The 14,245-nt window shown below is 33.1% G+C and overlaps 1 protein-coding gene across 1 annotated transcript in view; it reads left to right on the top strand.

Annotated features, from left to right (window-relative positions):
* Positions 1–7,572, top strand: part of LOC111044989 (protein sister of odd and bowel) — a 40,492-nt gene extending 32,920 nt beyond the window's left edge. The window contains exon 2 of the mRNA XM_022330274.2: positions 4,699–7,572. Within this exon, the coding sequence (XP_022185966.2) occupies positions 4,699–5,059 (361 nt within the window). The 3' untranslated portion in view covers positions 5,060–7,572. The remainder of the gene's footprint in view (positions 1–4,698) is intronic.
* Positions 7,573–14,245: the final 6,673 nt, after the last annotated feature.

The raw sequence follows: 14,245 nt of genomic DNA, 5'->3' as shown, positions 1-14,245 counted from the left end.
TGGATAGATAATACGAGAAGTGCCGACCGTTTTGAAAAGTTTGTGCGCAATTTTGACCGCCACCGGTGTAAATACGGAACCGGTTGATCGGCTCCAAAAATAGAGGAGAAGATGAATGAATAATTAAGATTCATTTGTGTTTGCTGTTATTGAAATGCAAAGGAAATTAAATTTGGATATCTGACTCAATAGGTTAATTCTATTAATCTTTTATCATTTTCAACGATAATGATCAGCATCATGTGTGATAATGAAAGCAATCATTTTCAACGATAATATCTGGCCAATCATTTAATAATGATTAACAATAATTGCTAGTTCTAAGTGATTTCCAACCGAATGCTAGGATTCGAGTCCGCTGTTTATAATCTTATTTAAATCAATTTTATTCAATTCAACACAATATATATATATATATAAAATAAACAGAATACAAAACTTCACAAACAAAAAATAAATTACTAATAAAATAAAGAAAAACTATTTGTATAACTAGAGCTAATGACTTTAGTGAGGTCCACGTTATAATGCCAGTATTTGATCAACTTTGGTTTTGCTATCCTTGTCTATCATTCGACAAAGCCGGTGGTAGTATCCTTTTCTAGGTCCACAACGGTGCTAATAATTATGTTTTTGACTGTATATGATTAATTAATGCAGAGAATCGGCATCGCTATTCTTCTATCTTTATCCACTGTCATTATATCGTGAACCACACTATAGTTGCTAATCACTTGATTCTAGTTTCCTTTCGATTATCGAACCTATCACAAGTTGACTAGTCGCAAATTGATACGCGACATGACATGACCTGACGCGAGTCTGCTAGTTGCGTTAGGACTGTTTGCACAGTAAAAGCTTGAACTGAATTCAATCGACTGGTGGCTTAAACTCAAAATGAACCACATTCTAAGAAACGAGACTTGATATGTATTCAATCCAATTTAAAATTAAATTTTGTTTAATCTGGCATTTTACAAACGCCACTTAGTAAAAGTACGGGATTTTTTTCATGAATGTGTCCATAACAACCAACGCGAGAAAGCATACGCTTAAGAAAGTCCATGTGATTTTTTATAGATTAGGATCTAGAAAGTTTTTCGGTGATTGGAATCGTTATCTCAATTCACAGCGTTCTAGGAGATGTCAATAGCATGCTGCAAAATCACAGTTACAAATAAACTGGTTACTCTGTGACCAGAGTTAGTACTCTACAGTAATACACATGTTCATTTTATTCACTAACCTTTTGGATTTCAATTCAATTCTATATGAAACTTTGTGAATCATGAAATCTCGGTTCATTAACGTTTTCTTTGGATCGCCTCCATCTTATATGGAAACCCTGTTCAAAATTAAACTATTGTTAGTATGGACCTCGAAGAGGTGGCAAGCTGTCTCTATCATCCAATATGAAACCACCGATAAAACCTCAAACAGGCTGAAGTCGTAACAAATTTCCCCCGTGATATCGACGATCTATCGAATAAAGGTGCCTTTGAATGGGAAGTCTCGGGCTCTAGGAACAATCTAAAACTCGTTTGTTAGCGTGAAACTTCCAATCTCATAAATAAACCACTCCAATCACATAATTCGTCCTAATGGTTGAGATGGGACAGATTTCCTCAGTGAAACGGCAGATGGGACAGAGATTGGGCTTAGTAAGATTCACGACAATCTTTCAGCATTGATTAAATTGGTAAACGCTGGTGTTATTCATTGGGACAGATGACTGTCATGAATCACACTATAGCAAGGTGTTGGTCGACCAGCTACCGGAAATCAGTTTCAAGGTGTCCTAAAATGAATTTCAAGGTGTTTTTAAGTATTGTTCTTAGGAAAAAATCGTTCAAACACTACCCCAGAGATGTCAGAATTAGTAGACTTTCTGGAAATGAATGGTTCCCTGAGATTAGTCATACTAATAAATAGACCCTAAGAGATCAGTGCGATAAGGAGCGACAGACGGAGAAAAGCAATAAAATGACGAGAGTGACGTTCCATATTCTAAGATTGTTGGGGATCAGGGCAGTCATCCCTGTTGATTGGGCTCTTCTGATAATATGATCTCAACCTTATGTCCAAAAAGTGATTTTCGTCTATACTTGTGCCCGCTTCATAAATCATACAATCTGAGATTTTGAATAGCAGTTTTGCTGAAGTTGAAAAAAATGTGAAAGTGATAAGATGTAGGTAATTCATTGATTGATGCTCGATTGAAACGAAATTAATTGATGAGTCATTGATTCGCGTTGTTTTAATAAACTATCATTGATTTATCAATTAGTCATTGATCCGCGTTGATTCACACTTTGGTAATGGAATCAACAGATAATTCTATAATTATGTTACATGAAACATGATTGCCCTTAAATAGGGCAACAATTTGTTCCGTATGTCGACAGATTCATTCTCCTCTTTCATTGTACCTCTTCAACACATTTTTATTGAAGAATTAAACGTGTTTAATTTGAATATGACTTGGAATAATGGTTAATCCACTAATTTATTAATTGTCAAATCAAAAACAAATTAGTGTCACTTGGGAACAGTCCACTCGATGAACCTCGTTCGTTTACAACCCTTTCACAATTATCACATTTTACCAGTTTAATAGATACTTGATTGTGAAATGGGAATGTGTTCCGACTTGGAATAATGGTTAATCCACTAATTTTCTATTGTCAAATCTAAAACAAATTAGTGTTACTTGGGAACAGTTCACTCGATGAACCTCGTTCGTTTACAACTCTTTCACAATTATCACATTTTACCAGTTTAATAGATACTTGATTGTGAAATGGGAATGTGTTCCGTTTCTGACGAAATATTGATCCAATCTAAAGAGAATCCTTAGGTTTGGAACATTCTTATTTTGTAGCTCATTTCAAGAAATGCGTTCTTTGTTATATACTCCCTGTTACTATACTCACATCCACAAATTTTAGATAATAATGTAACTGACATCATGGAGCGTTTCTCCTTCGAGTGTTTATTTACAGGATCTCTCTGACCTCTTTGCAGCATCTTCTACTCAAATGTTATTAGATAGTATAATTATTTAATTTTTCCCTTGAACCCTTTTTCATTATTTATTTTTCACCCCTTTTTTCAAAAAAATTCTATGTGTCTGTTTTTCTGTTTTCAACAGCTTCCTAGATACTCTGAGAGTATAGGAATTGTCAAAATATTTTTTTATAAAAGACACTTTTTTATATGAAACACAACATTCGTTTTCAGATAATTTGATCGAAAGAGATTCCATTTCCTACCTACACCTTATTACAATTATCACATTCCATCACTTCCGAGTAAATTTACACAACTTTTATTACGAAGCATTATCAACCAATCCAACCATTCAAAAGTTTGAATGATGACACACACTTTGTCAAATATGGGCTAAAATAACGATTTGCTATAATAGCGCTCGTCAAATTTCCATCTAGCTGTTTACCCTGTTGTCAATATTTGCAGTAGCATAAGTCTTCGGGGTGATTTACAGCATTCAATTGGAATTTAGTTTAATAGTAATTATTCATTAATTAGCATTTGGGCAAATGCAACTTCCAATTTATTTCCATTTGTATTTGGTTCATGTTTACAGATCATCTTCTTGAAAGAGGATCCAACCCGTTAAACCAATCTGTTACACCTTATTACAAACTCCATAATTTCCGAACTAATTAACAAACGTTAAAGCATTTTTTACTTTCCTTGCCCTATTACCATAGGTAAGGAAAGTATTGCTTTCCGAAAAAAATTAAGGTACCCCAATTTCCAAATTTCTATACGTTTCAAGGTCCCCTGAGTCCAAAAAAGTGGTTTTTGGGTATTCGTCTGTATGTGTGTGTGTGTGTGTGTGTGTGTGTGTGTGTGTGTGTGTGTGTGTGTGTGTGTGTGTGTGTGTGTGTGTGTGTGTGTGTGTGTGTGTGTGTGTGTATGAGTGTATGTGCGTCTGTGTACACGATATCTCATCTCCCAATTAACGGAATGACTTGAAATTTGGAACTTAAGGTCCTTACAATATAAGGATCCGACACGAACAATTTCGATCTGATGCAATTCAAGATGGCGGATAAAATTGTAAAAATGTTGTCAAAAACAGGGTTTTTCACGATTTTCTCGAAAACGGCTCCAACGATTTCGATCAAATTCATACATAGAATAGTCATTGATAAGCTCTATCAACTGCCACAAGTCCCATATCTGTAAAAATTTCAGGAGATCCGCCCCATCTATGCAAAGTTTGATTTTAGATTCCCAATTTTCAGGCTTCATATACAATTTAAACAAAAAATTTCAAGTGGAAAAGATTGAGCATAAAAATCTCTACAATTAATGTTTAGTGACATTTTCACCTGAAATTGGAAATAAGCTCGAAATTCGAGAAAATGTGTTTATTCAATAATGCAAACTGTTGGCAACAGTTGATTCTATTAAATCATTCACTATGAAGAGATAGCAAACTTCGTGTGTCTCCAACCTTATTGTCTTGTCACCAGCTGGCTTGGATCTTTGAATAGTAGACTTTAGATGCGCGGGAACACTAACGTCAGGTGATAAATTATCATAACGGCAAGGAAAGTTGTGTGAGTCACACCAGATTTTTATTAGTTCACATTCAAACGTTTAGAAGATGAAACATACTTGTTGAATATGACCTGAAATAACGCTTTGTTCCGTTTCTGTTAACAGATTCATCCACTCGAAAGAGAAGCCGTTCAAGTGCACTGAATGCGGCAAGGGCTTCTGCCAGTCGCGCACACTTGCGGTGCACAAAATCCTGCACCAGGAGGAATCGCCGCACAAATGTCCCGTCTGCAGTCGCAGCTTCAACCAGCGATCCAATCTCAAAACACATCTGCTGACGCATACCGACATCAAACCCTATAACTGCTCCGCTTGCGGCAAGGTGTTCCGTCGCAACTGCGACCTGCGGCGACACAGTCTCACGCATAACCTCGGCGCGGCCGCAGTTGCCTCTGACGGAGGATCGCAGTCGCATGCGGCCAATTTCACTATAGACGCTATCATTAGTGCAGAGAAAGCGTCCTAGGTTCTGTGATGCGATCATACCTTGTACAGTAGCCTAAACTTTCCGTTATGTGCGTTTAAGATAAAAAATTGTAGCCTGAAAATTTGTCTAGTGCGATTTATATCAAGAACTGTATCAGTGATTTGTTCAGTTTCTTACTTTATGCAGTAGCCCAAACTTTCCGTTCTGTGTGATTAATATGAAAAAAATTGTAGCTTAAACATATTAATTTATCCTTGCGATTTATATAGAGAATTGTATAGTAGCCCACACTTTCCGTCCAGTGCCATCAAAATCAAACATTGCCTGGTAGATTAAACATTTCTAGTGTTATTCTCATCAAGATCTGTATTTTAGCCTGAAATCCACGCTGTTTTACTACTGTATACTATAGTATAGCAAGAACATACTGTATGACCAAATCAGACTGTATGATCAAATATGCTATAGAGAGGTCCACGTTATAATGGCAGTGTTTGATTAGCAATGGTATTGCTATCCTTGTCTATCATTCAACAAAGCGGATAGCGCTATCTCTTTCTCGCTTTGCTCTGTTGCCAGATCGTCTCTTAACAAAATGAAATTCATAATCAATTAACAAAATATTTCATCTTAATTATGGAAATTCATTATGGATTTTTTTTAAAATATAATTTCTTGCCTAATTAAATATAATTATTGATTATTTTAAACGAGAATGAACCGTCAATATTACATCAATAAACCTGTATCAACTACCGTCTATAGAAGGAATTGACAAAACAGAGAATCGGCAACGTTTTTCTCCTATCTTTCTCCACTGTCATTATTTCGTGGACCTCACTACAGTAATGATTCATTTTGTACAATAATTGTGGACAGAATAATAATAAATTTTCAATAGTTCCTTACATTATAACTGGAGAGGACTAAATAATATCATAGAGAAACAATAGCGTAAGTAGATATCCCATTGTATAGGGCGTTCATGTTGCAACTTTTACTGTTATCTCAAGCCGATTACTGTCGTTTATTGTCGATTTTTGGGGTGAGAGTGTATGAACGGCACAGTATGAGAGACTGGGAGCGTCACACAGCTTTACGGGAAAGAACTATGTGGACTATCGGCTCGAGGAAACAGTAAAAGTTGCGACATAAACGTCCTATACCATGGGATCATGGGATATCTACTTAAGCTATTGTTTCTCTATGATAATATTCTGTCCAGTACAGAACTTAAACAGCAACCTTAGTATCTAACCATCCAACTTATAGGTCTACAGTAATCTAAACATTCGGTTTGCTGCGATTGAAAACAAACATTATACATGTATAAAAACAAACATGTATGAATATTGTAATTGTGAAATTTAAAGGTAAAGTGTATAATATATATAGTCGTTGTTGATTCATTTTTTCTCACTGATAAATGCTATTGTTTGGGATAGGGAAACACAGTTTTATTTTTGTAGCATCCTCATTTATGTGACAAAAAAACACAATTCATATTCAACAGATTGGAATAGACTTGATTGGTGATGAATTTTTGAAATTCCGGTAGATTTATAGTATTATATTTGTTTCTTGTACACTATATCACGTTCTGTAAATGAATGCTAGCAATAATTCAACTTTGAACAACGAAGTGACGATAATAGTTAGTGCCTTAACTTGCTCAAATTTCTTGTCCAGAAAGACACATTTCAAGAAAGAAAACATATTCATGAATGTGTTTGCTTCTTGATAAAGAAATGTGTGTTCATATCATGCTGATAAAACTGGTTGGCAACAAAGTGACATTGTCTGAGAATAGTCATTTCCAACCTCTCTTGATCTTAAACAAGACCTGACTATACAATGATTAAGCACTAATTGTACAGTGACTCTAGTATTAATCTGAAGAAAATTAATAGTTACTCTCATATGAAAACGTTTGTACATAGGTCTCTTAGAAGTTGTGACTGTTTTTATAAGATTCATATTTATATTTTTATAGTACTTGTGATAATACTTCAAAATGAATGGATAGGCTTATAATAATAGTTTTCAATGTTTGATTATTCAGAGTTGTGATAAAACAGAGAAATAACGTTAATAGAATACTGAGCTCCTCAGATATCGTACTGGAGAGCAGGAGATTGATATTTTTTCACATAATCATAGTTGACATTTTCATTTTATTGTTAGTTTGGAAATGAGATCAATTTCTGCAATATTTATACAGCCTGCCTAATCTATATTAATTTTCAGCAGATCAATGTTTTTTCAGGCCATCATTCATAGTTGACAGTTTTGGTTTGAAAATGAGATGAAATTCTTCAATATTCATACAACCTGCCTAATCTATATTAATTTTTCGTAAATTGTATTAATTAGCTGACTTGACAATCAATTTAGTCTGTAATAAGTTGTCTATTGTCAATTATTGTAAATAGATGAAAAATTATCTAGTGTATGTACTTTATAAAATGATGAATGTAAGTTATCCATGTGAATATTTGAATATCGAGATTTTGATGATATAAAATAGAATAAAATGTTGCATAGAAAAATTATTGCTGGCTCTTATTGATTTTGTTCGAGTGTTTGAAAATGCTTACCCATAGTCTACATCACCATGATCCTTCTCCCTCATACATTTTATGGAATGCTAATTTTCACTTTTACATTCACCAGTATTAGAAAACAATGGATATCTTGAAATTATTGAATAAATCATTACTAAAGAATCATATTCGAAGATTCATCACACCTAGAAAGTGGAAGTGAAAGTTTCTGGTCTTTCTAATATATTAAAAAAACATAATATTGGAACTCAAAGTGAACTATCTTCAATGTAAAATTCATATTCTCTCTGAAAATTGGAAAAAAATTGTAACTGGAAGGAAGAAATCATCACTTTTTTTCTGGAGTGATAAATCAAAATTCTGGGAAGGAACATTTTGGGCTGTGCCTGTTGGTCCTCCCCCAATAATTTCATTCATTGAATCAATAAAATGATGTATAAATGGTATGAACCTTGGAAAAATTTCAATTTATCACTGTTCAATAAGGAATTATCCATTCATCAATTTAGAAATATGAAAGACAAACAATGTTGTCGATTTGTACTATTGAGCTGGACTCACATACACGAGTGTCAGTGAACAGTGAAAATATGATCGCCATAAACTTTAATAATTTGATTATTCATAATTGTTCGGCCGGGCTGAATGGAAATAGCTCAATTAGAACCTTTAGAAATTATATTTTCACTGTCACTGTTGTTTGTGAATCCAGCTTTATTAGGTACTAGATTTGTTTTAGAATAGTCTATGAAAAACTTTCAAAATGAGAAATTGATATCCAACAATCTTTCTACTGAAGGTCACTCTCAACAGAAGGCCTATTTAATATTGAATATCTAGAACTTATATCAAATATTTTTCTATGGAAACAAAGTCAATGAAAGGGAATTTTGGTTTTAGACCAAACTAGAGCAGATCAGTATAGTTAATGTGATCTGTGGTCCATTCGACATTCTATATACTACGTTCATTTAGAATTACACATATTGAATAGGAGATTGATGAATTTATCAAGACAACACTTAGTATGAATTGAGTATTAGTCAATAATTATTGATGATTTATTAAACAAGCCAATTAATTTGATAACAGCAGAGTTTTGGGAATCCTGTTTTGGGATTTTTAAACAACAATTAGTATAACTTGAGTATTAGTCAATAATTGATGGTTTATTAAACAAGCCAATTCATTCTATAACAGCAGAGTTTTGGAAATCCTGTTTTGTGACTGTTTCAAGGACCGATCAATCAATCTCTGTTTCTTTTAACAATGATAATTCTCAATGGAACATTAAAATTTGAGATTGTCATTCTTTCATTAAGAATCAAGATATAAGAAAAAATATTATTATGTTCAAGCTTTAGCACTTTGGTCGTTTAAATCTATAACAGATCGGTATATGTAAATAAAAACACATCTCTTGAAGAAACAGTCGACTGATACGCACTAATTCACGTTAAACTTTGTCTACATGAATGTCTGTCTACCACAAGAATGAAACCAAATCTATTATAATGTATTAGATTCTGCGTACAAACTAACAGCTTTAAATCACTGTTCAAATTAGCATGGTGGATATGACCAGAAGTCAACTAATCTACTAAGTTACTATTTCGATGAAACAACTTTCTGAAGTAGTAAAATTATACCATATACTGTCTTATGTACTTCGAATTCAAGATGCACTCATTCTAGCATTTTTCCTACTGTGGAATTGAGCTACTCTCCAAGGATTCAATCATGATTTGCAATTCACCACACTTGTAAAATAAAGTAAATATTTAATCGATTCCGACACTGCTGAAAGATCTCGCTTTGAAAGCTTGTAATTATAAGGTTGGATTTCAATTTAATAAACTGTAAGTCGTCATTAATTACATGATACAATATTCCAAACCAAAATTCGTTTCTCATTTAAGAATAAATATCGGGGCATCGAGCTTCGCTCGTTATTTATTTATTGACTTTTGATAAACCAAACACAATTCTTTAAAATGATTGGAGAAGTACTAACAAGCACAGCCCAAAACTGTTTTTTTCCCGAATTTTGTTTTATACACTATAAATAGTCCAGAAAGTAGGTTATGTTCCATACACTTGAATTCAGGTTTAATTTTCTGTTCAAACATTTGAAAACAATTTTTTTTTTTAATTTAGATTATATACAAACCAAATTTGATAACAAAATAACACTCACTAATCACTTGAAATTGTCAAATAATGATCATCTTTGAAAATTATGATATACTCTAGTTTAGGAGGATTATCATCTCATGTCAACAAATCAGATTATGTTGATCAAATCGATTAAAAATTGTCTAGCTAGAGAAAATTTCTCGCTGATTGATTATGATTACACAGCTGGAAATAATTCTGTCTCTCTCCCACACAGGCACACGCATCGAGAGACGACGAAATTATCATCTGTTTTCCAAGGATGAATTATCCTTTTAATGTCGTTCAGCGGGTTTTCCAAAGAATGAGACCTAGTGCAATCGAATCTTTATATCATAAAACTACTATGTTCCAAATTTCGTAAAAATCGTTAGAGCAGTTTTCGAGATCCGTACAACATAAATAACCAGTTTATAAAAACAGCCAGATATATACAGAAATATTGCTCGCTCAATATAATAGGATAAGTCTATCAAGGTTGATGGACCTTCAAATTCATGATGACTACTATATTACACGGTAATGTTTCATTTCGATGGTGCAGAGGCAATGAAAAAATAGGCTTAGTTTTCTCCAACTCAATATACATGGAAAGATATTCAGAGAGAATATTGATTGATTGATTGAGTACTTTATTTATATAGATTACAATATATACTGGCTTATACACTTATATACAATAGCTTACAATACAGCAAAATTATAGATGAATTTACATAATATAGAGTAAGAAAATAATTATTGAACTGTATATGATATGAAAAAGCAATTTGTAATATAATAACTATAGATAATAATCATATTGTTATGCATCTACATAAATTGGCGGAGCTTTGGACATATCAATGTCCATTCTTCGGAAAGAATATTAAAAATATCCTCCCCACTAACTCTCTACCAAAAAGAGAGAGACGTATAGAGAGACGTTCAGAGAGATATCCCTCTCTCTGAAATTTGAAGTCATGAAGCAATAATTTCCTTTTCATTAATGGAATATAAAGATGAGTGCCGACAGAATAGTATGAATGATGAGGTATCAAGTATGATAGTGATGAATATGATAATAATATTCATGAGCCTTGATAATTTTTGGCTTCAAAATTTTCTGAAATAACTTAATTTATTCAAAGTGCGGTGATATTTAGTGCAATATTCGACTATAATTTGGTATTTTAATCATTCTAAATTCAAAAATTTTAGCTCATATATATTTTTGGACAGAACTTTGAACTTTAACTTTCCTCAGTAAGAACATAACCTATTTTTTCGGACATTTTATTTTATATCAAAATTTGGGGAACAGAATAATTTTGGGTTATGCCTGTTGTTCTATCCCGATCATATTCATATGATTTGTAATTATATCAAAATATAAATAAAATAATGACTCCAGGGGAAGTCCCAAGAACATGAAGAATTCAAAATTTGAATTTGAGAGAGGAATTGATAGAAGAATTCAATTATTAGACTACGACCGACTCCTGGGAGATAACCTTGAAGGTTATTCCAGTAACAATGTCTAGTATTCTAGTGAATTCTAGTAATTAAGTATTGGGTAGTCACGTAGTCAATGTGATAATAATGAATACCGAAGACAAAAATTATAATATTCTGAGCAAACAGGATTATAATAACTCAAGATTGAGTTGGTCCTTGGTCATTGACGTCCTTGGTAGTGGTTAACTTGAGAATTACTAGTGGCCATCACATAATAAAGTGATGATTGGATGGTGTGAATGAATTGCCAATAAATATCTATCAATGAAACGAGATGATTTCCACAATAAAACATCGGCAGAGATGGAGAGTTGGCTTCGGCTACGCAGCTTTTAGCATCAGCGGGCGAAATTGGCTGCAACGGTAATTGGGGAATAACTTATCCCGGAATGGCTGGGAATATTTCAGAGCAGCTGACGGTCAACTTCATAAATAACAGGATTATGGAAAAACATTTCCACCGCGTCTTGTGGCAGTTTTGTCGCTGAAACTATGTCTATTATGTGGGAACGTGTGAGTTTCTGAATTACTGCCTCATAAAACTTCAATTTTCGCCGATACTTATACACTCAACAGTCGAGTTACCAGTTGCGTCTTGCCTTTTATCATATCGACTACTAATAAATTCTGTTCGATTCGACACGGCAATGCCGTTTGCTCCTGAATTTTATGATACTGTTCCGGTTCAATATTGTCTGTGACTAACCATATTCAACGCAGGTGACGTATCAGCAACTACAAAATATTCAAGTAATATGTATTAAAATCCACAATAAATATTGATAACTCAGAACCAGTGAAGAATAAACATCAAACAAATCATTATGATCCAAAATTTAAAAAGATAAAATATCAGGATGAATGACAGAAAATTATTTATTAATTGGATGCAACAATAAACTTAATATTCAGGAAAGAAAAAAAACAGTCTACTGCTCAAAACTTCTTCTTTCTATGAATTTTGTCTGGAATAAGCTCAATAGGTTATGTGGATTACATAATGAACTCTAAAGTCAGGTTTTAATGTTGTTTGAGTGACCTTTTTAGACTTACTCATTGGATATAGGATCATCTTATGATGAAAATAGTTTATGGTTTATCTTCATAACCAGGCAGTCGAACGTAATTCTAGTTTGAGGGAATTCTAGTTATAGTAATTCCATAAATCCAAGAATATTCATAAGTATATTACCTGCTTGATTGTTTCCATCATATTTCTACAATAGAAATTCTTTTCTTCAATGCTGTTTTCCATCACGAACTGCTTATTATTAAATCACTTTTTGATATTAGAAAAAACGAATAGCAGTCAGATATTTTACAATAAATGAATTAATCACTCTAGAAGATGGCGAACCAAGAAGATGGCGGACCTGCCGAAAGATCTCGTTGTCACAGTGAGTGATTAATTCATTTATTGAAAAAAATATCTGACTGCTAGTCGTTTTTTCTAATAGCAAAAAGTGAGAAATTCTTTACTGTTATGTACCTATTCATACCTCCTGTATGCGGACGTGACCTTTCTCTTAAGGTCATTTGCATACAGTAATGACTTATTTCTGCATGTTGTATAATATACATATTATGTATTATAATCTTTGTAACTTGTGAATCTCTATCTTGAATTGCTGTCCACTGTTATTTTATTGTATCTCTAGTAGAGTAGTCTTTTTGGTGTATTTTTCGTTCGCAGTGTAGCTCTAGTAGAGTAAGCAATTAACTGTATTGTTTTTTGTTTTTTTTTTTGCTTCTTTGTTTTGTTTTTTTTCTCATTGTATTTCTATAGTGGAGCAGAATGATAATACTGCATGCTTAGCTTTCTATTACTTTTAATTTTCACATGTTCTGTATTTTTTTTCACGCAGAAATAAAGTCAAAATTTATTATTATTATTATTATTATTCATTACAATACTATCGCAGAAAGGAGAAGATTCTGAAGAATAATTATTACAATAAGTTATGCACTGAGTAGTCATTACACTATATTATTCCTCTACTAAGAAGTTTAGAGCCAAATAAATATGAACCTAAATTATCACATTATTTTCAATTCCAGTACATCAATCTGATGAATCAGAGATCTATAATTCAGCTAAATCTATGAATTTTTGATCCTCATATCTCTTCAAATGTATTTTTGGGTGGAAAATGGCTCATTGCAAAACTATCCATTATCACAAAATGGTACTAAGAACATTCAATGATACGTACATTGGTAATTATACCATAGAGAAAAGGTAGCATGACATGGAAAATATATACCATGTAATGGGCGTTTATTTTCCAAATTTCACTGTTAACTCAAGCCGATTGTCTAAGTAGTTGTTTTCCGTGAAGCTATGTGATGCTGGTAGTCTCTCATACTGTGCCGTTTACATTCTTACCCAACTGGAAAAATTTTTATTACAAATAAACAGTAGTAGTAATCGGTTTTTTTGTGTAGTTGAGAAGTTGATATTGTGGTAATTATTCATATTGAATGAAAAAGATTAAGAAATTGTCAAAAAACCACTGATTTATTGATAATTAGAAAGACCGGTTATTACACCATTGTGTGAACCAGTCAGTGGTTTTTTGACAATTTCTTAGTCTTTTTCATTCAGTAGTAATTGGCTTGAAATTTGGAACATGAACGACATATACCATGGGATATTTCCCTATCTTATATTTTCTCTGTGATTATACTATCAATCGTCCAACAACACTTACTTGATTGAATGTTATTTCCTGAGTATCATCACAAAATGTTCATCAGGTGACTCAATCAAAATTTTGCGATGATAACATCAACAAGCATTCAACACAAGAGACCTGTGATCTGTTCATTATGGATAGAAAAAACGATCCTCTCCAGATGAAGCTGTTGGAGAGAATCAAACTTTTTGCAGAAAACTCTCAACGCTATTGAGGGGAGCCCGAGGGGCACTTTATTCTACACTCACTGTTTCTTATTGTCGAATATTTTGCTCGCTCAACATTCGCTGTTG

This window comes from Nilaparvata lugens, chromosome 1 (genome assembly GCF_014356525.2).
Source record: "Nilaparvata lugens isolate BPH chromosome 1, ASM1435652v1, whole genome shotgun sequence".
Lineage (NCBI taxonomy): Eukaryota > Metazoa > Arthropoda > Insecta > Hemiptera > Delphacidae > Nilaparvata > Nilaparvata lugens.
This window is presented reverse-complemented; position numbering and strand designations above follow the sequence as displayed.